Raw genomic sequence first — 26720 nt, forward strand, 5'->3', positions numbered from 1 at the left:
ATTTCTGTGTTCATTTGGTGATAAATCCTCTTTAGCCCTTTGTAAAATATTGTCATTGTCGTGATTCAATGTTTTTTAAACATTTAAAGCTTATTTTATTTAAGCAGTAAATAAAATAGAGAAAAATAATTAGGCAGATAATACTACATAAAAAAATAATTTTCAGTCCTTATGAAGATGATAGAGGATGATCTTATGCTGGTATGGTTGTTTTATCCTTGGAAGGCAAAATTCAGGAGGACGTTCTATGGGAATGTAGAACATTAACAGCTGCAGTAGCATTGATTGGCAGCGAGCTCGTCCATTCAGAACCCAGTCTGTCCTCTCGCAGCCAATCACAGAGGAGCAGCAGGGAGGTGAGTGGGTTCCCAACTGCTGTGTAGCGGTTTCAGCTAGTTAGCTAGCCTAGCCGCTGAGCTCTGACACGGTCTGATGCAGAAATGCTCTTCCAACGGGGCGCTGCGTCTAGTCAGCTAGGCTAGCTTCTCGGATTGGGAAAGAAAATATTTGACCGCTGGCTTGCGAGGACTGTGGACATCCGTTGCGAGCATCTTTTTCGAGACGCCTGCATCAATACAATATATTTAAAAGGAGATAAGAAGAGGTGGCCATCAGCAGTCAGGTAAGACGTGGCATGACTGAACAGGGAATGTGCCAGGCTGCCTTCTGCTGCAGCCGCACTCCTCTCCTGCTCCCCCTCTGTTTAACGGTAAAACCCACATAGGCTAACAGCTAAAAGGTAACCGAGGCAAAAACAGAGAAAGCCAACCTTTCTGCTTTGTCGCATAGCCAGCTTGGTCCAATATACAGTCCGAAAAGGGGTTAACATTAATTTCGACTCTAAAACGAGATGTTAGTGTTCGCTGAATTTTCACAGATAGATTAACCAAGTTGGGTGGCTCCACACTGAAAAGCTTAACTTGACATAAAAGGCAAACATTTGAGTGCAACAAATCCTGGTTATACATTAAATCTGTCTTGTTTCAGCATAGTTATGTTCATTGACTGAGATTGAAAATGAAGAAGATGCTCTATTGGTAAGCACGGTGGCTTTTTGTTTGTACCGTTATTATATTATTTGAAAGATTTTCAAAATATTTTTCATGAAAGGCTGTTTCAGCTTAATCAGATGGATGTTTTGGAGACAGGAAAAAAGCATGTTTCTATGATAATTATAGATGACAAATGGAATCATAAAACACATACAAGGACTAAGCATCCTCTGAACCATAAATCACTTCATATTTTATTCTTTGCTGTTGTTTTAACCATATTTACACTTAAGTGATGAAATATAGGGGGGATAGTTTGGGAACTAATCTAATATCACAACCCAAAGCAAGAGACTCTTTACATTGGTTACATAGATTGCCCAAAATATCTTTTCTTTAATTCAAGAAAAGATAATTTTCTTGAATTATCTTTTGAGATGTTGAGATTTGATACTTTTACAAACTGCAATAGCTACCTTTCTGACAAAGGGGAATCATGTGTTGCAGTAATGAAGTACACTGTGATTCACCCATATTTTTCTTTTTATTATCACAACTGTCCAACCGTTTCCCATACACAACTCGACTGCTAAAATGTGTATGTAGAGTCCATTCATCTGGCCAAATATATTACTGTCATCGAAAGTAAATACATGGTACTTGAGATACAGTAGCCGACTAAATATTGCACCTAAACAGTTTTGTGTGATTTGAGATAATGCACACATAATACTGTAATGATGACAGTGATCTGATATATTGTGCAACTCTAATCAATAGGTATATTTATGTAAATTTAATACACATATTAGTAGATGTGTATAAATGACTTCCTATTTCCTTTGGTACAATTTAGTTTGTAGATATATTTAAACTTTAACATACATGATCCAGATGCTTGGGATCAAACTTTCAGTCAGTGAATTGCATGTTTACATGAAAAATATAGACTAGGAGACTGAAATTTGACACGTAAAATCACACAAAATTTCATAATTTAAATTATTTTAAATACTATGTTATTCAGCCAAAAAAGTCAAATTTAGAAGAAGAAAAAAGATAATCAAGGGGAATAACTAAAGAAGCTCAAGCTATGAATAACATTTTAATAATGTAGCTGACTGAAGGCTGAGCAGGCAGTATTGCAAATTAAACAGCTGATATTGCCTATGTGGGTTTTACCTAATTAGGTTCCCAATTAGGGTTGCTCAGTATCCGAAAATGTCACAATGGCGATAGTATTGGAATATATTATGATGGTATGTAATTTGTATCCACTGTATCTGCTACCCTGAAACTGTAAATATTAAAGTAATGTGTAAAATGAAAGTTTATAATGTATTACCTGTCAATTATTGTGCTCAAACAGTCCATTGCTATTGGAATATCTTACACACTGATAAAAATGCAATGTTGTGAAATATTGTGCAGTCTTACTCCCAGTGTTATTTTATAAAACGCAGAACAGAGTGGCACTCTGCACACTTAGCATTATTAATAAGCCTACACTAATACTGATCTTAGAACGTGTTTATTGTAGGGATGCACCATTATGAAAATTTAGCCCAATATAAATACAGCTGGCATTGCTGATAAGCAACATTATTTTAGATTATGTATTTTCCAACACTTTTAGCACCATTTAAAAACCACAATTCTGACATTGCTAATCTGCTTCATTTAAACATCCCACTATACTGTGCTACATTACTATCACATGACCAAAAGAATACCACACGCCGATACCAATGCTTATGCCGATATACCATTCATCCCTAGTTTATTCTGATATTTGGCTTATGTATCAAAGCAAACTATATAAAAAAAAATGACAAAGTACATTTTATGTACTTATTTATACTATAATACGGTGAAACGGTATTAATAAAAAGCACATCACCTTTTATCTCCTTCCACCATGTTTTTGTCACATTTCACAGTCAATTGAATAATCATCATGACCTCAAGAAGCCAGTAAATATGCATCATAGTTTTCCTAGAAGCCAAGGTGATTTCCCCAAATTTCATGTTTGGGCTGATCTGAAACGTAGCTCCAACAAAACTGATTACCTTTAGTGGTGGTGTTATGATGAAATGATCTAATGTAGATCTAATGGTGTTGCAGGCATCATCGCTGAGGAATTGTTTTTACTTTAAACATGTCTGAAATTGAAAGTAGGTAACTATACAGTTACATTTACCATGTGCAACCATCAGGCCTAATGCGGCTAGTTTGTATTTTAGGAGCTCTGTGTTTTTCATACAACATTGTTCCTGCATTTATTAATCTAAGACGGACTAAATGTCATGCCTTAGCTGGACAATGGATGAAGTGAGTGTGTGTTCCTGGCAGGATTTTGTCAACTGTGTTTTTATGACCTTTTAAATAAATTGCACAGCAACACAAGCCTTATCAACGCGTCATAAGGACCAAGCTACACATTCTCTCTGTGTAGTTAGTGGCATTTGTCAGTGTGTTTCTGTTGTTATGCACTTTTGCACTGCATTATGTCTAATGCAAGCAGGATCCCGACCACTGTGGGACCCCAATAATAAAATGTGCTAAGAGGCTATGGAAAAAATAAAACACCTTTTATTGCATTATCATAATCTCACACTGAAAATTGTATGTATTAAATGTAGAAAAGATATATTTGAACAAAATTACTTCTTTCATGAAGTCGGAGCTCAGATCTAGGAATGTGGTGAGAGCATGAATTTCAGTCTGAAAAACCAGTTGAGTTTACTGTGTGGTGTTTGTGACTATGAAAAATACAAGATTGTGTTTCTATTTTCAATTAAAAATATAAACACACACACACTCAAACTGAAGTAATAAATAGTTCATACTTTTTAAAAAATATTTTGTTAAAAGATATACATTCTATAAACTCTGTTTTAAATGTGGACAAGCCATAATTGAGTCAGAATTTCACTTCATGAGGGAGCGTTGTTTATATTTCTGACTAAGAACTCAGAATAACAACTTCTATGTACAAATAGAATACACCATGTTGTGCTACCTTCTCTTTCGAAATCATACACAGTTTTGGGTTGTCCCTTACGCTCTCTTCTCTTCAGCTTGCTCCACAAACTCTCCATAGTTTAGGTCTAGGGAGTGTGATAGCCGTGGAAGAAGGCTTATTTGTTTCTGGGCATTTCCTATGAAACTTAGACTGTATGGATCTAGTCACATTCCATGTTTAGTTATTTCGGATTGCCCAACAGATCATCTGAAACCTCCTGGTATTCTAAAAGTCTACACTGTCTACACTCACTAGGTTTGCAGGGGTTTTGGAAGAATAACAAACCCCTTTTACAGATCCTCCACTGTACTTAGAAGTAGGCCTATTAATCTTTTTCTTATTAGAGCAACATGTCATGTTTGGTCTTGGGCTTTCTGATCAAAGTCAAAGTTCCTCAATGTATTTATGTTTACATTTGAGATGCAAGGGCAGAACATGTTTCACTGCAATGCGAGATTTCTTTGTAAGGCTTCTAATGCAACGATTTTAAAAGACTAGAGTGTTGAGTAACACTTCAGTGCTACAGTTCCACAGTTCATGCATTAAATGCCATTATACATTAACTGTCTTACCATAGGTACACTGTTCAGTCAGTAGCAGAAAGCTTGAGTCCTCCAGCCAATGACTTGCAAATTCACAGACATAAATACAAACAGCAGAAAATTCTGATGACGGGAGCAGATTCTGATAAATTTCTTTTAAGAGTTATAACAAGTGACTAAACCCAGTTGTTACTGCAGTAGAACTACCATGGTGCTGACTGCCATCCAAAGCAGCACGAGCTGTGTGTTTGAGCGCAATAGTGGATTAATGCAGAACTGTGATTTGTGTCTACATCAGGAGTGGTGTATGCTTGCTTTTGTTGTCCTCAGCTGCCTTTAGGAGGGCGTACTTGTGACGGATTTGAACTAGTTCCCTTTAGTTCTAATTATTATCTTTTATGCCTGAAGGCACTCGTTTTATTTTCATATTTGAAGTCCAAAAATAGCCACGGGGCAACTTGTTTGGAAAACTTGCACCTGTCAGCTGTCTGTTTTTGTGCACAATTGAGGTTTCACAGTTAAGCAGCTATAGACACTTGTACTGACAATGGCGGTGGCATTGTGTAATTAGATGTCCTGTTGAATCACTCGTTTTGTAATTGTTGCCTTTCATGACTGAAAATAACAACAGCACACAGTGATGATGATCTCAGTGGCCTGAAGCGGCCAACTCTGTCCTTTTTAAAGCTGAGAGGAAAAGTGCTAACTGTGCATTTCAATAAGAGCCAGAAGTGTGGCTCACAAATTTCCGTTTAAATTCTAGCCGAGGAATCGATTCCACGTGGTGAAATGGGGATTTTGTTCATTATGTTGTCTCCACAGTCTGTTGTTGCAAAAGTTGTCTTCCATTTCCTCTTTTTCTTTTGTGATCTTTTTTTCATCTTATCTAATGACTGCTCATGCATGATGGCTTTTTGAAGGATTAAACGCAAACCTTGTTTCTCCAAGTCAACTCAGATTTATTCTTGTAGCACTTTCATAGATATAAAATCACAAAGTGCTTTCAATAAAGAACAATTAAAGATGGATGTAAATACATGCAAACACAGTAAAGCACATCACCTTAATGCTGTCTATTTTAACACTTTCTATTTATCGAAGTGTGTAGAATCAAAAGAAGAGAGGTAGTATGGACAGAGTCAACTTGTTCCACTTGTTTGTTATGATAAACTTAAACCTTTCTGGTCCTCCCTGTGGTGAACAACTAACAGCTTCTGGCCTGTGGATATGAATACGTGGGCAGAAATAGGAGGTAGAAAATGTCAAAGATGTAAGATGGGACTACTGTAACATAAACGGGTAATCAGTGCAGTGTTTGATACCTAATCAGGAGTAAAGGGATATCTCAGGTAGTTGGTTAAAAGCAGCATTCTGAATTGCCTGCAGACAAAAAAAAAAAAAAAGGTCGTAGCAGTTTTCTAAGCAAGAAACAGTCAAAACATTAATAACTATTTCAAACACTATATTTCAGCTAATACTATTACAGCTAATGAAAACACGTCTAAGAATATTACATCAGACTGATAAAAAATATTTTTAGTTCAAAAATTGGAGCTTAATAAAAAGTATGTTTAATCTCTGTTTAAAGGTTATACTTCTAATGTGAGAAAAAAGCTTCGTTGGAATGCATATTCTAATTTATTTAATGTGACTAAGTAGTTTTATCATTCCTTTGCACTAATTAGTGTCTCAGCCTTGAGTCCTGATCTAACATAAAAAAAAAAAAAAAACAAATTAAGGAGGTTTATAGCACCCAGATGTTTTGAATGAACAGTACTGCAAAATGTCACCAATATGAAAATTTGAGCCGATATCCAATTTTTAATACTGCTTTTAGGACCTATAACTACCAATGTTTTTAGACATATTTCCCAACACTATTTACACTTTGTAAAAGCAATCACATCATGTACGTTTCATCTCTGTTCAAGTTAAGCACCCCACAATCCTGCGCTGCATCACCTTCACTGTCACATAACTGAACAATTACCACATTGCCAACCCCCTCCCCCTCTTGAACCACATATGCAAACAACAAGATGGAAATGAACATTGTTTGTTAATATTGACTCAGTTTTACTCATTGAACTAATACAGATAAGTTAAAAACATGTCTACCATTGGCCGATTTTGATGTTGATGCCAGTATATCTTGCATGCCATCTAGAACTGGTACTACTGAATTGTATCATGGAACCCAGGGGGTGAATATACAAGAGAAACAAGAGGTGTCCCAGAACAAAGCCCTGAGGTACTCCACCTCAGTTCAGTGGAATCTTCCATTAGCTGATTGACACAAACACTGAAGCTTCTGCTCCTATTAACCATGTAATTAAAATCAACAGTGTCAAACAAAGATAAAGGCTCTAACCAAAACAAAATTAGTATTCCCCTGAGTCTGCTGACATCATGTTACTAGAGTTTTTGAGTAATGCGTTTTCCTTAGAGTACTTTTTAAGTAAACCTAATTGAAATTTTAAAAAAATTTCTGATTATTCAGAATAGTCATGACTTTATCTGCTACCACATTTTCTAGCATTTTGACTTGAGTTTGAATTTAGAAATTGACCTGTAATTCTGAGGTAAAGTTGCATCTGGACTAAGGTATTGTTCAGCTAAAATGCTACGGTGCTTTAAAAACAGATGCATTTCTCAGATGAAAGTGATGTATTAAAGAGACAATGAACTCAAATTTTTTTGTTTTGTTTTTTTTTTCTTTTTTTAAAGTGTTATGTCAGTAGGGAAAGACATTGTGTTGAGCAAATCAGAGACATCATGTAAGGTCACAAGACTGAAAGAGAACCAAGTATGTGAAGGAGACAAGTCACAAGAGAGAACATGAAAAGATGACTGTTGAGTTACCCAACAAAAAATATTAAAATTCTTTACCGTTTGCTTTGGATTAAACTAGGTATTGTAGGGTAGCTGATAAAACAATTGAGCGGATAGTGTCAAACAAAATTTTGGGGGTTTGCCTTGCAGATGATAAGTTCTTAACTCTTGTGTCTTTTCTCCAGAAGAGGAAGCCAATGCTATTTGTTTTGAAACAGTATTGTTGTACATGAGGTGTGAAATTAATTTAGAAGCATTTGTATCCTTGCTGGCTAACCATGTAAAAAAAAAAAAAAAAAAAAGTCTTATTTCTCATCTCGCATGACAAAGCTCCGCCTCTGTGTTTGTGAGCTGCAGACTCCTTAGAATTATCTGGGTTGTTGCTAACGTAGCTACTTTCTCACCGCTAGTATGAGATATAACATCATGGTGAAGGGACTTGCCAGAACAGTCCAGTGAGTAGCTCTTGATTTACCTCCTTAAATTTATTGGTTCTGGAAGGTTAGCTGCAGGCTGCATCGATGTTCTACATGCAAATACTTATGTTTTACACATGTATTTTATCACGTTTGTGTTTTATCACGCAAGTGACTGCTACTTAATTAGTTGAGAAACACCAAACAATATCAGAAATCTAGGAAACGGAGTGAGCGATTTAACACTTCACTCAGCCTTACTGCATTTGATTCTCTGATGCCACTGAGAAGTACTTTTGTGTATCTTTAAGTGAATACTGAGGCAAAGTTATAAAGCACTGTTCACATTTCTTCTCCCCACTACTGTAAAATGTCAGTGTGTGTGGTGAGAGATTTGCAATCATTTTACACTTAGAGTCAGTGATGAGACTTCCTCTTTAGGGTAAAAGAAGTATGCAGTTTCAGTTTTTTGTTTCTGTCTTAGTTCATTAGGGTTAGGGGTTTTCTTTCAGTGGGTTTGGCAGAATGAAAATGAGGATGTGTGCACTTATGTAACCACAATGTTATATTAACTCTGGTTCTGTATTCATGACAAAAGCAAGAAGGCACTTCTGTCGTGATATTCTTATTAGAAATGCAGATTTGCTTTCAGATTAAAAGACTTTTTCTTAGGCGGCTGCATAGTGTCACTAGCACACTAGTGCTGTGTGAAGTTTGCACCACAGTTACACAGTGCACTGTTGTACACACACCGTCTCGTGGGTAGAACCAATCAGGCCCTGAAGTTATTTTCGATTGCTTGGTTTTCTTTATAAATTCTTTGCTATAAAAAAGTGAATCCACCTTATAATTTTAAATTTCTGTAATTTGCTTTTTTTTTTTGCCAAATTCATTTGTACATGAGGGTGATCCCTGTAAAACAAGAATATACTGGAGTGCATAATAACTGTCCAACCTAAAAGCAGTTTATTTTTTGGACTGATTTGATACAATAATGATACCAACGCTGGCATCATTCTTGGGTCGGCTCTTGGGTTGAGACCACCAATCCAGAAACCGTTTTGATGAGTTGTTTGTATTTATGCTGTTTTTACATCAGAGGTGTAAGCTTGTAGGCATGTCGTTGAGAGGGCGACACAGACATATAAAATGTGTCTATGTTTTTGGGATTGCACGGATTACTTAAACTTTCTACAAGCCAGTGGATCGTCTACTTACTCAGCATGGCCATCTATGGAGATATTTTGGTGTTTAGTAGGAGAAAAAACAAGGTGGGGATTTGTTAAGTGTTTCATGCAAACATTTGAAGAGGGAGATGCTGGATTGGTGTAGTGCATATAACTGGGGAGAAAACTTAAGTTGATATTGTGACATTTATAAGACCTTCTGGTTTCTGTGATGCAGAAAACATTAATGGCATTGCAAAATTCAGCAATTAAAATTAAATCCACTTTATAGAGAGCTAAATATAATTAACTTTGTCTATCTGACTGACTCTGAAGCTCAACCTTTACATCGATTCTTACAGTAAAAGTCAGACACTTGTGTTTGATCTGACTCACTCAAGCGATAACCACTTTGGAGAGACCTGAACACAACACTGCAGGCTACTATAAAACAAAAACGCTCATGAACCCATAAAGCAGGAAAACAGATTTGTAAAAGTTTTATTCACACGCAATTTATGGGAAAGAGAAAAAAAAAAACTCTTAAGAGGTGAATTACTACTGTTACTGTCCCACTGTGAAAAGATATCCTGGAGAAGTTAGGTACACATTTACTAAAACCATCTTAAATCCAATCCTCCCCAAAAAAACAACGAAAAAATGGGGCAGGTCCCTGAGCAGCGTCATTGAGTTTACTAGAACAGTCAAAGTATCCTAAGCAAAAGCAAGCAGGATTACGGTTTTAGTTGTCCTTTGAACTTTTAGCCTCCATCTTTGTGTTTCTTGGAAGTGATGATAATTTTGTATGGATTAATTATTATCTTAAAAGTACACAGAGAGGCTGATGTTATGCTAACTGCTTAGCTGTTGATTATTTAGCAATGTCTTTCTCTAAGACACTCAAGTAAATAAATTTTATTTCTTTACTTTTTTTTAAATTAATGGTAACTTTTGGGGAAGTTCGCCTCCCTGCTGTCTGGATGTTCAGGTTTAGCAGCTAGCTAGAAAATAAATATAGACGTAGAATATCATTGATGCTTGTTCTGTTATTTAGCAATCTTAATATAAATCCATTTCTAAGTGTGGGAAAAATTCTACATGTTTTTAATGTAGTGCCTGAGGTTTATTTGTATTTGCTTATGCAACACCACATTCAGAATCACTTCTAAATGTCTGACATTATTAAAAAAAAAATTATTAAGTGCTTAGTTCTAGTTTCTAATCTTTTGTTTTTCTTTATGTGGGAAGTGAAAATGCCATACTGCAAGACTGCTGAGCAAAACTGCTGACATAAATTACTCAAATCATCTCTCACGTAATAACTGTTGGTTCTGGGTGAATCATTTAAAATGTTAAGCATTTCTTGCTCTATATAAACTAGTTTAAAAACAGGAATTCAGTTTTTCTTGAATAGCGTAAAGGAGCCAATTTTTAAGAACAATATTCACTGCTGTTTGGAGTCTGTGTAGGCCGTCCAAGTCATGCACACAAGTTCAAAGTCTTTCTGAGGAAAATGTTTTCTTTCTTCGCCAACTCCTATCAAAGATCTGGTTGATGCTGATTTGTGTAGAGCTGAGATTTCTTTGGCAGAGGTCTATAATGTTAGTCTTCTAGTCTGAAAGGCATTGAAGCTAGTTTAGCTTCAACAATAAAGTTAATAGATTGTTCAGACTTTAGAGAGCATCTTCAGGGAAAATCTGTTTTTTAGATCAGTTTTCCATACAGATGACCTCCTCCAGTGATTCATTTTGGCAACAGAATTGTTGGAGCCATCTGACAGTTTCTATTTTTCCTGTGTTTTCTGTGTGAAAGTCTGGCTCATATTTAGGGTTCTTGGAGATAGTTCTGCTGTGCTACTATTTCTATAGTTTATCTTGAAAAGTCAAAGGCTGCTTAGAAGCAGCGTGAGTAAATGATAAGCCGGCTTTGATCTGGCTGTGTAGTGCTGATATAGATCACTGATTTGGTTCATCTAAGTATTTTTTTTTTTTCAATGTGTGCACCCACAAGAAGAGACCCTTTGAATGTTATTGTCACTTTTTTTTCTCACTCTGCTTAGCTGATTTCTACTTCTAAAATAGTGAATATTTTCTTACAATGTGATCCACTTTAACCTTTATAAGAGGTCATTTAGAGTGCTTCATTTATCTTTGGGGGGGAAATAAAACGGCTTTATTTATAGCTCTACTTTTGTACTTTGGATATCACATCAGCTTTATCCTGCTTTGGCTCTCTGTTTAATCTGATGGCTCTGATCAGAAGTGTGCATTTGTATGTTGAGCGCCTTGATCAGGATTTAGCTTCCAGCAGACTGTTGGAAAATTGGTGTTGACTTGTAAAGAATTAAAAAGGACTCATCTTTTGTTTTCACAAGAAAACAGGATGATTATAATTCTAGGTAGTGATTTGCTGCATCTATTTATAGTTGAATCTGAAATTAAAATATAATGCCTCATAATCAAGCTTATAAACTGCAGTTGTCATAGCTTAAACATCAATGAAACCATCAACCTATCTACATGTAAAACCATCTTAAAAAAAGTATTAACTTAAGTATGGCAGAGCAAACACTTCTTAGTTCATGAATTAATAGCAAGTTTCAATAGCATTCATGAGTTTGTTTAGATTCAAGTTAAAAATGTATTTTTGTAATTGTTAGTTTAACTAATGGAAAAGGCTAAACCACTTAAAACCTTCCTGGGTGGTAACTATGATTGCATCACCTGATCATCTCTTTTGTCAATTTTCCATTTAAAAATAAACGTTACTTCAGCTGTGACGGTGTCTCTGTTGGCCAGACCGTAACAACCAGACTGGGGAATTTGAAGCTGGAATGAAGCATAAAGTGAAACGGGGAAGTGAAAGCACTATGAAGTGGCCTAATCTTTCTCCAGTGTCTTACGATCGGTTATTTCTGACATTAAGCAACATGTATTTTCTAATAACGAAGGGCTAGCATCAAAATATGTTTAGAGGTTGACTGTGAGCATCTTCTGAACACCAAGATCTATTTCTTGGTGATCTATGGAAAGATCTATTTCAAATAAAAAAATGTGAAATAGATCTTTCAACTTCCTTCCAGGTACAATCTCTGCGCCTTAAGAGATGTATTTGTTATTTACATTCTATTAGCTACTTCAAATACAGCATCTTGGTTTAAAGGAAGTCCTTGAATTATGTCTGCTCTGGTAGATCTAATTCACAGTTTGAACTTCTTGAAGTATTTAAACTTTTTTTTTTTTTTTTTAGTATTTTTAAAAACTGTGGATGTAAATGATAGAGATGTCTTTTTTGTGCATTTTTATCAAAATTACATAATGAATGAAATCAATACCATACACATGCTTGAATTTTGTCTTCACTTCAATTTTTGCTGACCAATCCTAAGATGTTTCTCCAACACAGGGTTGGAAACCAATCAGTCACATGACACAGACTGACTGTGAGCCACCCAATGCAGTTTCTCTTTAACCGTAAAAGATTGAAAACATTTTGATAAAAATAATATTTGTTAGACCAAGTAAATGATGTAACCTGTCTAGATTTGGAGGCTATTCATGCAAAGATAGGTTGTGCTCTCTATTATTATTATTATTTATTATTATTAAATTAGCTGTGTTAAATATATAACTCTGTGACATAAAATATAACAACAGAAATCGGGAGTTCAGTTTGACTAAATCAAGTTTTTCTGCATTCTCGACTTGGGCATCACTAATGCATTCAGCTTGCAAGATACATCGAACATTTAGACAATTTGTCAGTGTAACTTCTACAAAACTATACATTTTTGTAGTAAGTTAGAGCTCATCTGTGTCTCTAATGCAACAAAAAAAAAGTCATAAAAAGCAAATCTCAGTTTATTGTCAAAATAGGTTCAAATCAAGTCTGAGTATATCTACATATTTAGATTTTAAACTAGATATGTTTGGTTCAATCCAAAGTCCTTAAAAAAAAAAAAAAAAAAACACTGTGAAAAGGCTTTTTGCATTAGCTCATGTTTGGCCTGCCAGGGTGGCTTATCAGCCTCTTTGTCAGCATTTGACTATACTGGGTGTTCATCAAGAATGTTTCTACAGTCTGAATTGCTTTCTAAGTTGCTAAATGTTAAGGCTTTAACCAGACATTCTAGATGCTAGCAGTAAGTTTTCTCTAATTAGATGTTGCTCAGCAGGCTGCAGTTTTTAAAATGTGGTTTTCTTAATTCCAACAAGCCCAGTTTCTGTCTTAATTATTGTGTTAGAACTCCAGTGCTTCCAGCCTGAGCAGTTTTTTTTTTTTTTTTTACTGGGGGGGGGGGAATTGCCAGGCAACCGTCTCCAAACAGTGGCTTATCTGTGACATTATACACAGTTCTGTTTGGAGAGAATGGGCCCTTTGATGTGAAGTGGTTCCGACAGAAAACTAAAAACTTTTGCCGTTGGTTGTTGCTGTGAGAGTAAATCTGTCTATTCCCGAAGGACACGAGCCACAATCTATTTTAGGATATTCCCAACTGCTAGGGGGGAATCCCAAGGGGTGAATAACCAACTTCTTTCAAACAATCACAGCGGTAAGGCCATCAGCTCCCTCTTATTGTGATCCCAAATCAGGACAGTTTTCCAATGAGGAATTCCTTCTCTCAGCACCGCTGGTGTTTAAGTTAACACTTTCATCTCTTTAACAAGTTGCATTACGCACATTGATTCAAAGATAAGCTATCTTTACTACTCTCAGCCCAGGGGTCGAGTCCACGCTCTGTCGGATAGCATCACTTTCCCATCATCCGGTCACTCTTGTGTCCACACTTCCTGTCTCACAGCTGGCCTGCCAAGTCTCCCATGACCCTTTGCTGCGGTGCTGCTGTTTTGTTTTGAGAGAATCCAGGACAGCCGGGATGAGCTTCAGTCTCATGAGCTTTCACTGATGCACTTCAGGGTGGAAAAAAAAAAAAAAAAGAAAAGAAAAAAGCAAACCCAAGCTTGTGTTTATTGGTCCATTGCTGTCCTCTGCCTGTCGCTTTGTGAAACAGGCTGGGTCCCTGTGGCTAAAATGCAACTTTTGGTGCGTGCTGGAGGAAGAGCTGCAGCGCCAGAGGGGGCTGAGTTAGCAGTGAACACATAGAGCACATTCCTGAAGGCAGCAGAGCTCTGTGATTTTAGCGGGCTGTCACAGGGATTAGGTTACCCTGTCTGCTTCTGTGAGCTCATGCCGTTGCCGTCTCGGTGCCACAGCAATCCTCCTGCGCAGCAGCAAACGGTTTGCTCCCAGTGCGAGTAAAACTGGGATACATATTCATTCTCCTCTACCTGGCTACTAAACTTTGACTATCTGATGTAAATTGACTTTTCCTAAAGTCGTCTAAAGTCAGCTTGACATTACTTCTCTGTGTACCAACAGGATCGTGGCAGAAACCCACCACTAGGTGTGCTCTTTGACTGGCTCTCTTGTCGGGGGTTTCTTTCTCCTCCGTCTGCCGAGACACACAGCAGAGGTTTTCGCAGCAGCTGTAGCGTACAGGATGTGGTGAATTTATGTCACTGGTGTTTCACCATGAGAAGAGAATTCACAAAGTTGCACCCTGCATCTGCTTTTTCACCACTGATGAGTATTTGTGGTTTTTAATGTCAAATAAACTTTCTAGATTTCATTGTAAAGACTTGTTTGTGATAACATCTTCACAAAATTGTATCTACAGGCTGGTCCATGTGGCTACAATTACATACAGGGATCAGTATTTATTTAATACTAATAAATACTTTGTGTTTATTAGTATTCATATAATACTAATAAATACAAAGTATTAATACTTTGTATTGTGTTTATACAAATACTAATAAATACAAAGTATTTATTTGTATTATAAATAGAAAACATAATACTTTGTATTGCAAATACAAAGTATTACAATACTTTTATTAGTATTATATGAATGTGAGAGAAGTTATTTGTGCTTGAAGTGTGAACATGAGAGGATCACTTGTTGAATTGACATTAGTCCTTGGTTCGGCTTATTCCCCAGATAAGACATGGTTTGTTTCCTCATAGTTTACAAAACTGTGTCCATTTGCATTGTAGAGACAGGCTCAATTGTTCTGTAATGATGTTCTCCGTCATTCACTGACTGGACATTTAACCCCTTATTGTCAAAATATAGGAAGTGGTTACCCATACATTCTATTCTGTTCTACATGTGTAAAGGGGAAAAAAATATATATATATTTTGTTACATTTGTTTTTGTTTCTAGAACAGTTCATGAATATAAAGTCTTAAATTGGGCTCATCCCATGCCCAGTTTAAAGCCCTGCATAATGATTTAAGTTAAAACAGATCTGCTCTGAACTTTAATTTTCTCCTGTCAGACGACCTGAGATCACGCTTGGTTACATCTTATCTCAGAGAACTGTTGTTTAGTTTTAGTGGTTAGCACCAAGAAGACAAATGGCTTGCTGAAGTTGTTGCTTACATTTCTGCTCCTGGTTTAATTTGAATACAAGTGCAAAAAAAGGTCAGATATTTTATTTTTTGACCCAGTTTATTTTTTTCCCCTCTTACTTTAACACATCATCAAATAGTTCAGTTCCAAAGTTGTTTGTTAATCCAACATGAAATTTTAATGTTGTAACTCACACTATCTGGGTGTTTTCAAAGAGTTGCAGATGCTATTGGCTGTGAGCAGGAATGATCTCCATTAGCTGTCTGTATTACAGCGGTACTGAAGAAACCTCTGAAGAAGATACACTGCAGATCTTTTGCAATAGAATCATTACCACATTTTAGAATCAAATTATCCTCTAATGAAAAAAAAAATAAAATAAAACTCATTTTGAGGGACAGAATTGATAATGATGGCTAACAAAAGTTGCTAAAGAGTAAGCTAACTCCTTCACTTGCTGGATAGGTCAGAGCAATATAGAGAGGTCATTTTACCTGCACGTTTTTGGCTAGTTGGAGGAACCTGGATAACTCACGCATGCACAGAGACAAAACTCTGCACAGAAAGTCTTTCTTCAAGGTAACAGCTCTGTTTACAGAGCAAATCTGGGAGTATTACAGGCTGATTTTACCTTGAAAGTTGGTCAGTTTTTCTGCCACAGTATCCGGCCTGCAGTCATCTGCTTAGCAAACTGGCCACTCAGCCTAACAAATGTTGCTTGAAACAATGTTAAAATAATTTGAGTTGTGGGAGAAGTTCCTTTAGTTTCCATATCATGAATGATTCTGTTTTTGAAGACTTGATTTGTGTAGTGTTGTTAGTGAGACGGAAAAAGTATTAGCAACTTCTATCAGCCAGTAGGCCAGCAGTGTGCAGCAACAGCTGGGAGAAAGACTGCGGTGGTTTCCTAATACTCTATAGAGCTGGTGAAAAATCCTGTCACTCCAACAGTTTCTCTGGCATCTCATCAGAGTCATCTGAGTGAAACTCTTACTGGTTAAGGAATGATAACTTGGCATACCTTTATACCAGGAGTTATCCCAAGTTGACGGACCAAAGTTAAAACTCAAAGGATAAAACAGAGCAACTTTGATGTCACACATTCAGTCACTGCTATCTGCTAACATCTTGCTGTCTCTTAAAGTAGCAGCCTAAATGCATGGCAGACATGTCTTGACATGCTGTGACGTGCTGGTGAAAATGGATTCCTTTGAAGTACTTCTTCAAACTTTTATGCTTTCCTTTACTTTGTCAAAACACCTTACTGACAGAAATACATAAAAACTTACACACTGATGAGTTTTGTCATTTACATGTGCTGGTAGTGCCTAGGTTTCACTCATTCAGTGATGAGAAAAAATTTTTTTCTGCTGAAAATTGGCCGACTGATCACAAACCAATTTCGTGGCACATCTCACAGAGAAAGTCTTTAGTTAAATCTAAAGAACAAAGGGCATTAAGCACCAATTCAGAATTACCACACTCTGAATGCGACGATACGTATGCTGCTGGTTGGGATCAGTGTAAATGAATATCCGTAGTGCCACCATATGAGCAGTTTGACCTGTCTGACCTGGTGTTTAGTGCTTCTGTGTGGCGACTGGTCTCTGCTCAGTCTACAGCTGTGCGATTATCTCAGAGCATCTGTCACCCACCATTTCTGATCCTCCCTCATATCTACTCTAAAAGTCACCGAAGAATTAACGTGGACTTTTACACTTGGCCTTTTAGGTGGATGCTAAAAGAATAGATTCTAGATTCGACCTGAAGTGCGAGATAGGCAAGAAACGGAGTACCGATGGTTCTAGCATTACATGGTGTTAAAAAACAAAAGCATGTCATGGAGAAATTAAAGTAACGGAAGGTTATTGTGAAGGCAGACGGAGCGCGTGCATGCAGCTCCTTCATCCAGCCCAGGGAGTGAAGAGATTGTTGCCTTTTGTCTGAGTGAACGAGACACTCGAGGAGAGTAAATCAGCTCTTTGTTTTTGTGTGCCGCTCCCTTGCATTTCTCGCAGTGTTCACTAATGTAATTAATGGAAAAGAATCAGGCAATAACATGCCATAAGATTTAACCACAGTGTACACCCAATTGCTCTTTGGTACATTAAGTAACCCACCTCCCCCTGATTGTTTACTATTTATTTTCTGTCGGTATACGAGCTGATTTAAACCCAATCGACATCTTATCCATGCCTTGGTTAACCATGCTGAAAGTCTGCTTCGCTCCCTCCACTCTTGTTTGCCCAAGATCATGTTGTACGCCCATCTCAAGGCCAGCTGTGGCTGAAACCTAGACAGCACTGCTGCTTCAAATAAATTTAAGAGCCTCTCTCATTCAGTAAAGTCAGTGTCTGTTCCCTGTAGTCAGTCGGGGTGGGGGAGAGGTGAAACTTCATCCACTCCCATGACATCAGAGCAGCCACTTCAGTCAGGGCCTTGCTCCCCACCATAGCTGACCCAAGGATCTGCAATGTTAAACTAAGCGTAGCTTATCTCTGCTTGTGGCTGTTCGGGTCATAAGACTGGTTGTTTTGAATGTGCGCATTGTTCAACGTGAACAAACTTTCACAGTGGTTCTCAGTCCTCCAAAATCATAAATTTAGATGTGTTGAGGGAAGCTAAGGAGCACTGTGGATAACAGAGCCCTGTGTATTTAATAACTTAGCTCACACTGGCATTGCGTTTTGCATATGTGGACCCATCTAGGCCAGATCTAAATTTAAAACAATTTTCTTCATCGTCGCGGCTCAGAAAGAGATTCCAGTTGCACCATTACAGTAATCTTTACCATCCTGTTGGTGTAAGTTGACGGCAGGCAAAGAAAGGCAATTTTTTTTTGTGGTGTGTCAGCTCGTCAAAGGAAATCGTCCCCTGTGCAATTCTGATGACTCTCTGACAGCTCTTGGCTTTAAAGACTGAGTATCATAGCAATTTGTCTGTTATTTCAATAATACAATTGGTGGAGGGAAATTCTGCTCGACAAGACTAAACTGTGGAAATGGGTGCTGGAATTTCTGCCCGGTTGTTGTGGTATATTTGGATAACCCTGGTTCACACCTTCTTGGCATAGGTTTGCTGCAAAGGGTGCTATTATGTCATCTGAAGCCTGCTTTTATAAGAGTGTAGCACATAATTATGTATTTCAAACAAAAGAGTTTGAGGAGTTAATTTGTAACTTCCTTGTATCGTTTCTTTTTCTTGTTCTAGGTCTGCAGAAGTATCAGAACGGCTTGTTCTCAGCTTTGATGCAGAACAGGTATGGCTGTCCAGCGTCGGTCTCCAAACGTACTCCTTTTCATTTGTCGTAACACTTATCACCTATGGATATTTTGATCGAGATTGAAAATCTCGGACACAGATCAGAGAAGTTTAACCACCGTATCCTAAACGGTTTGGAAAAGTCTGGAATTTGATTTCAGTATTTTCCAGGTGTGCTGAAGTGTGAAACCGCAAAAGCTTTTCCAGACTCTTTTTCCTGTCATTCTTGTCTAAATATTGCCTTTTTTTCCTCTTTTTGTTCATCTTTTCTCCATTTTGTCCTCCTTTCCTCTCTCCCTGTCTTAGTTCCTTCCTTGTTTCCTACCTCTTTAGTTCCTTGTGTCCTTTTTCTCCTTTTCTTCATTCTTAATGTCCTATTTCTTCCTTCATTGGTCCTTCTTTTTATCTTCTTTCTTATTCCTCCCTTTCCTCCCGTTCTTTCCTATCTTCTGTCACTCTGACTCCTTTTTTTTCTTCTTTGTTACCAAGTTTCCTTTCCTTCCATTTTTTCTTGACTGCAACAGACTGCAACAGTCTGTAATATATGTATGAAAAACACATAGGAATTTGTTTTAGGTCAATTCTCTGAAGTCAGTGCCATGCAAACAAGTTAAACACTAGATCTCAGTGTCATGTCATCATGATGATGATGAGGATTGTCAACCACTTATTTACCAATTATGATCAGTATCCTGCCGTCTCCTTCGTTTTTCTTAAAGTTTAGAGCAGCAGAGCTGTTGCCCTGTCTGTAGTTTTCCATTAAGTTTGCTTCCTCAGCTCCAACAGAGGGTTGACTTGGTTAAGAAAGTCATCTATAGTGTTAATAATGTTTAGGTTTTAAGGTGCGTAGCTTCCTTTCCAAAGAAATATTTGCTGCAGATGTTTTAATAGTTAGTGCAAGCCTAATGTTAGCATATTTACTCTGTTTTCTGCTGTATTAGCTTGGTTCCTAAAACATTACATTGCAGTTTCAGTTTGTCATTTCCATACAAAACTTCAGAAAAAAATATATATATTTTTCTGCCCTAGAAATGTAATACTGTACTTTGAATGTCTTCATTTTTAGTGACTGGAGTTTCAGCTGCTCTCAGCGTGGCTCTCTGAGATCAGCTGAGGATATCAGAACACAGCAGAACAGATCACATGATAGACTGGAAGCTGCAGTGTTTCAGCATTCAGATCATTAAGGGTACAAACAGATTGATTGGGGAAATCCAGATCTGTCTGATCAGCCACATTATGTTCACTGTATAAAAAGCAGTTTTGGCAGCCAATCTCATAACATACTGATTTTTTAACATTTTTGTTTAAGTGGCCACCCAAAATGCAACTTCACAGTAGAGTTACAATGACATAGCGATAAGATGGAAGAATGTTGTGGTAATGACATGACTTGCCAAAAGTAATAATAAAATATCAGTTAGTGACATTATGCTTTCAGTTCTTTGGAAACATGGATAATCTTAATCACTTTACCACCACTTTACTTTCTAAAACATTTCTGTGCTGCATTAAACAACAATCGTCACAAAAATGTTGCTTGCATAAAGAGCATGAATGTAAAGTTCTTGGATAGCTAATATTAGTCCGAGCAGTGTTTTGCAGTTTTGATATTTCATACAGGGGATTTTCAAACATTAACAGATTTCTTAGTTATTCTGCAGTCCTTCTGTGTAGCCAGCTGGATCTGCAACTGAAACCAAAACCATGTGCAAGGAGTTCATTTAGTTTGCAATAAGGCTGCATAATGTATCAATGATTTTTGCCATTGCAAAGTCAGTGTGTGCAAGATCAATACTGCAAAGAGCTGTTTGGAAATAACTGTTTTTCGGTTTTCCTACCTGGACTATACCTCTCCGGGCTCTATCTTTGATGTGAATCTAAACACTTAAAGTTTAAAGGCAAACTATGACGACCATGCTTTTTTTTCTTAACGGTTTTGTGACGTGTCAGTCTCCCTAGGTCAAGATGACTGAAGAGGTGATTGTCATCGCCAAGTTCGACTACATGGCCCAGCAGGACCAGGAGCTGGACATCAAGAAGAACGAGCGCCTCTGGCTGCTGGACGACTCCAAGTCCTGGTGGAGGGTCCGGAACGCCACCAACAAAACTGGCTTCGTCCCGTCCAACTACGTGGAGAGGAAAAACAGCGCTAGAAAAGCTTCGATTGTCAAGAACCTCAAAGACACACTCGGTAAGAGAATTTCCTTTTTGTTCCTTTGCTTTCGCTTCCGTTTATTTCTACAGTAGGTTGGCTCTCAGTAATCCTGAGAAAGCATGCTGGTTTGAATTCCCTACAAGCTTATTTATTTTTTCGACTAGCTCATAATATTTCAGCTAAGCCGCATAGATAATACTTTTGCAAATATTTACATATCTTCAGCATCTTGGTGGGGTTCCTCTCTCGCACGTAGATTTTCTTTTAATTATTAACTGAAGCAGCGCTGCTTCTATCTAGGCCAACTTTCATATTGTTTTGGACCACAACTGTGGCATATAACCTGTTGCACGTTTTTCACCACAGTGAGGGTGTTTGTTCAGAGTGCAGACATATTATTCTCAGGTTATTGTTTGCACGCACCTAAGAATTGGACTTCCACTTTTGATCGTCTTGCCTGACATTAAAGGCTTTAAGTGCAACTTTGAAGCATTTACTCAGGTAAGGGAGTTATAGATATTTTTATCTTTCCGGCTTTGTAACAAGTAAAAATCAGTGTTGGTTTTCTTGCACAGCTTTTTCTCAGAATACATACTTCGTAGACCTTCTATCCTGGCTGTTTTGTTTCCTTTAGCAAAAGAGTTAAATTTGTAGCTATTGCAAACCATGTAAGACCAGTATGGGCATAAATTTCAGTCATAAATATGTTGTACTTGTAAATCAAACTGCATAGTTGTGAGTTGAGTTTTATAACCTTGTAAAAAAATAAAATGGCTCTGAATTTCTGCTTTGTGCATGTGTAGATGTAGTTATTCTTTACCAACACAAATCTTAATTTTGGATCCACAGAGATGAAATTGTCTATTTGGTTTACAAGGTGACAATTTATGTACAACTACATCCTGATTTACAAGCACAACATTTGTATAGCCTGGATTAAAAAAAAAAAAAAGTTACCTGCACATTTATTGAAACAAAACATAAATTCTCAGCCATTTTATTTTGCAAAGTTACAAAACTAAACTCGCAAGTGTGCAGTTTGATTTTTAAAAGTAGAGAATATTTATAAGCTGAAGCTAAGCATGAATGAGAAAGTTATAGTTTGTCTTAACTGAGTTCTTCTTCTCTGCTATCTATTTTGAATCAGTGTCAGTCCTGGCATTAGATCTGCCAAGTATCATTATTTTTCATGTATTATTGTAGAATTTAATTTGAGTGGTTGGTGATTCTTTACACACTACCAACTCTGCAGCGGAGCTTTATCTGTCTTTTAATAATTAACTATTAAAACAAGACATTTTTTTTAAAACTTGTAAGCTAACAACAAAGTTGCCTACAAGTCCGTTACTCGTTGATGTGGCGTGAAGATGATGTGCTCCGAAGAAGCTATTGCCAGTCTATGCTAACGGTCATACTGTAGCTCCAAATTAGTTTTTTTTTTACATGAACAAATGATGAAAATATTAAAAAAGGAAAACAAAAGTGCGGTTTTGGGTGCTCCTCGTCATGCGTCATAATTTCACAATTATCACACATTCACCAGTGTTTGCAAAACACTTATCTGTTGGACTGCAGCTTCCCGTTTTCTCTTGTGTTTGTGTCTGAGTGTGTGCACAGCAGTTGTGGGTAGAGTGTGATAATATTTTTTGAAAAGTGTGGGTGAAAGAGGAATTGAAATGTCTTAAAATAATTCAGCTCAGTGACTTGAGCAAAGATTTAAGTCTGTCCTGCATGCGTTACTCAGAGGTATCTAGATTTATATGACATGATTTTTTTTTGTCTCTGTGGTTTTTGTGTGTGTGTGTGTGTGTGTGTGTGTGTGTGTGTGTGTGTGAGTAAGAGGTTATGTTGCCATAAACAAAAGCCCATGGCCTCTGAACAACACCCCAGCTGTCACCATATTCGATCTTTCCATTTTTAAGAACAGCTGCCTGGCTGGCACAAACACAAGTCATGTCTAACTTAACCGTACACTCGAAATTAAACACAAACTTGCAGCAATCTTGTTAAAACGGTAACATAATCCTAAAAGGGGCTTTTGTTTTGTTTTCTAAAAGGTTTTCTCACCCCAATACAACCATAAACGTGAATGTATTTCATCGAGATTGTATCTAATGGAGCAACACATTATTATCCCATTAGTTCATAAGTCTGAATGTACGTTCATCTCTGAGTCACTGTTTTGTAGAGGCATTTTCCACCACAATTACAGATGCCTGTCTGTTGTGGTAATCCTCTACCTGCTTTGCACATCTTAGAGACTGAAAGTTTTGCCCCTACTTCTTTGCAAAGTATCTCAAACCCTGATAAACTGTCAACAGCAACATTCATTTTTGCTGTCATTCTATTAACCCCAGACTATTGGAGTGAACGACTAAGGCCCCATTTACATGACAATGCAAGAACAGCAAAACCTATATGTTTTGCTGCTGCTGTTGAGAAAATCGCAAAGGTTTGACAAGTGGCTCCAGAATGAAACTTTATATTGATGCAACACAGATCTTGTCCGTGTAAACGCAAGCACAAAACACTTGGGAGTCATGTTATCCTGCGGTTGTCCACTCGGGCTCGATTTGCTGCTGCACCGTTTCAGATTATTTGCAGTGTTAAAGCTAAACTTTACGCCAACAGCGAAGACGCACAGGTTACCTACTCCAGGTCATGCGTTCATCTCTGTACAATGAAAGGGGTTATGAAAACAGACCTCTGGCTCAGACCAGCCAGAAGTTGGTCTGAGAACGAAGGTTCAACGCCTCTTACTGGCCTGGCATACCCACTACATAGTTTCCACTGCTATTTGTGTTTTCATCTGCATGCAGAGTATTTTCACTTTGCTGTTGTGCATTTGCAGTTTTTGCAGATGCGTAACTGAAAACGTTTTTGGAAGCCTTGTCATGTAAAACGGTAAAACAGTTGCCTTGTAAACAAATACAAGGTAACTCTCTGCAGCTCCTCCAGAGTTCCCATGTGCCTTCTGGGTGCTTCTTTGATCGATGCTCGCCTTTCCCAACCTCTTAGTTTTGATGGGTAGCAGTCCCTTGGAAGGTTTACAGTTGCGATTGGTGGTTGTACATTATTTTATGTCGGGGTATCAAACTTTAAAAAGATGCCTAAAATGCACTCCACATTTTCAGGTATTTGGTTGTATCTTTTTTCTCTCCACTTCAAATAATAAACTACTTTGTTGGTGACACAACATCATCCTAAATAGTTACACTACAGTTTTTTTTTTTTGTAATACAGAAAGAAAATGTAAAAAGAAAAACACCAGGCATTGTGTAATCTCTGATTAAATATGCCTCTTTCCTAATCTGTGCTGTGGGCGGTTGGGTCACACGTGGGCGAGTAAGAGGAGCAACTCCAGGCTCACACTCTGATATGTTGTGTGGGAGGAAAAGTTGATCTTTTTGTTGCTGGGCGTGAAGTTGTGTCATCGCGTAAGAGGGCATGATGTGTCTGGAGACGGCTCTCTTACTGTTTGGGAGTGTTTCTGGGTTTAACGGCTTCTGTTCCCTTGGTTTGTTGTAAACTTATGAGTGTTTCTCAACAGCTGTTGTCATGTGAGACTTCACTGAGTCACTCTGCTGCTTCCCCAGAGATTCCTCTTTTTTTTTTTTCCTTTTTTTTAATTTATCAAAATCCTTTTCGTTTAAATCTGCTGTATATATGTTTAGAAAATCACCTTCTTACTTTTTATGCAGCATGGAGCTCTTGTGCTCTGTGTCTCAGCTTCACCCCCACCCTCTCCTTACTCCCCATTCTCTCCTACTTCTTGAGGCCTCTTGCAGTCTGCCTTCCAGAGCTGAACTGGAGGCCTTTCTAACCTGTGCCCTCATTGGCTAACCCCTGATCACATGGCCTGCAAGTGGGCTGCCCTTCTCTGCAGTCCGCCCAGCTCTCAGGGTGTTCACATGGAATAACTCCACAGCTGCAGTGGGAAGAGAACAGGGACTGCGAAGGAGACTGAGAGCGAGCCCAAAATGGACATGGCTAACCTATTCAAACATTTCTTTCGTGAGTTTTAAACTTTTCTCACCCTTAGTTGCTCCTTAAAGTTGTTTTGACTTGTTTTGTTTCCAGTTATCTGATTTTTATTTATTTATCCCTCTGAACTTCTCGGAGCAGTTTGGTTTCTTTGAACGACTCAGGAAAAAGATGTCGGGTCTTTTTTTTTTTTTTTTTTTGCTGTTTGTTTTTAAACTTAAAATATCAGATTTTTTTGCTTTGTCTGAATGTCTGTTTCAAGCTAACCAAATGAAAGTGTCGGGATCAGAGCGGGCAGCAACAGATTTTAGTGTGAAGCCATTTGGTCTGACAAAGAGAGGCTGTCCCAGTGTGTGTGAGCGGCTGCAGACACTGGGTGGATATGCTTTTGAAAAGCCTGCTGCTGAGCCCAAGCCTGTAATTGCCCCGGCAATCCTTCTTTCTTTGAATTCACGCAGGCACAAAACTCACACACAGGCCGGGATCTTGCTTCATTGTTTTCTTCCAGCGTTTACCTCATTGAGGTGGGCTACATCTTAGTGGATTACACTGTCATTCTCTCCACACGGTTCAGGAGTATCTCACGACATCGCAGATGGCTGTTTTCTTTTATGTTTCCCTCAGGGCGAGCTCCCTGGTTCTGGGAGGGTCCCCCTGCCGCCGATCATGAGCTACAGTTGAAGGGTTCTCATGTAAGAACACTGTAGTCATTGTGCAAAGGGGAGGAAGGGGGTTCTTGATGATTGATGGGACTCGGGTTCCCATCTTATGCACCTCTCATGGTTATCAGAGGAATGTCAATGGTTTACAGCCACACTTGACACACTTTTCTTTAATATATATATATATATATATATATTTAACAAGGCCGTAATCTCACCTTGATATATCCTGGCTCTGTCTGCAGGAATCTCATTGACTGCTCTGCTTGTTCTCTAGCGGGAGGTGAAGAAGATAGAGATGAGCTAACAGACATTTTGCTTGTGTAAACTCTGTAAGCTGCTGCTTTCTCTCTCTCTCTCCCTCCTTCTGTTTCTCTCTGGCTCCCCTCCCTCCTTTTTCCTGTTTCTCAGCCTCCCCAGCAAGCGGAAACTCTAATTTGAGCCACATTTCTCTCTTAGCTCAGTGCGAGCCAAAGAGGAAGTGAGAAGTCAGAGGGAAGTTGAATCATATCGTTTGGGATTGTCTGTTGGATGGCTCGCTCCAAAATTCCCGCTTATTTTCTCCACATTGCTCACTCCTGTTTCCTGACTTAAGAGACCAAAGACAGGAAAAAAAATAAAAACTTCTCATCATAGCTAGGCCAAGATTAGTGTGAGTAGTCCAAGTCATTCATCCCTGAGATGTTTTTTTTCTGCTGTAAAGGTGTACCACCACACATTGCTTTTCCTGTTTTCTGTTTACATCAGAGAAAGTGAGTAGTGGTCTTCACAAAGCCAAAACAGTAAGAATACTAGAGATTGCCGACTTTCTGATTGGCCATAATGTAATAGTCATATATCACATCTGAAATACGTGTTTTTATTAGGACAGTCGTCCTGTTGCTGTTTGTCTTGTTTCCTGTGTGTTGAATTTGGTTACAGTCACTGCAGGAATTTACACATAGTAACTCATTTGAGTATTAGTTCAAATCCTGAGCACATCTTACTGCATTTAAATGTTAATATATATATTTTTTTGCGTAAATGACACCACAGCTGGATTTGTTTAAAATGCGCTAATAAAAATTGGAGAAACAAAGATCAGTTTTGAATGTTAAATATTTTTCTAGCCCTTAAGCTGTAAACATTACACTGAAAGAAAGAGAGAGAGAGAGAGAGAGAGCAGTCTTCGTTCAACAGGATTTTATTTTTGCTATACACTGAAGGATGATGAAGAAATTTTCAAATGTCTTCATCATCCAGTAGATTACCAATAGATTCCTGTG

The 26720-nt window shown here is 37.9% G+C and overlaps 1 protein-coding gene across 2 annotated transcripts in view; it reads left to right on the forward strand.

Annotated features, from left to right (window-relative positions):
- The first annotated feature begins 382 nt into the window (after nucleotides 1-382).
- Nucleotides 383-26720, forward strand: part of nck1b (NCK adaptor protein 1b) — a 39825-nt gene continuing 13487 nt past the window's right edge. Inside the window, exons 1-3 of one of the 2 annotated variants that reach the window (XM_007555563.2) lie at nucleotides 383-622; nucleotides 18601-18649; nucleotides 20605-20845. In XM_007555563.2, the coding sequence (XP_007555625.1) occupies nucleotides 20620-20845 (226 nt within the window). In that variant the 5' untranslated portion in view covers nucleotides 383-622; nucleotides 18601-18649; nucleotides 20605-20619. Of the gene's footprint in view, nucleotides 623-18600; nucleotides 18650-20604; nucleotides 20846-24727; nucleotides 24824-26720 lie in introns of those variants that run through there. The other variant, XM_007555565.2, reaches the window with a different exon arrangement.

Source organism: Poecilia formosa, unplaced genomic scaffold (genome assembly GCF_000485575.1).
Source record: "Poecilia formosa unplaced genomic scaffold, Poecilia_formosa-5.1.2 Scaffold71, whole genome shotgun sequence".
Lineage (NCBI taxonomy): Eukaryota > Metazoa > Chordata > Actinopteri > Cyprinodontiformes > Poeciliidae > Poecilia > Poecilia formosa.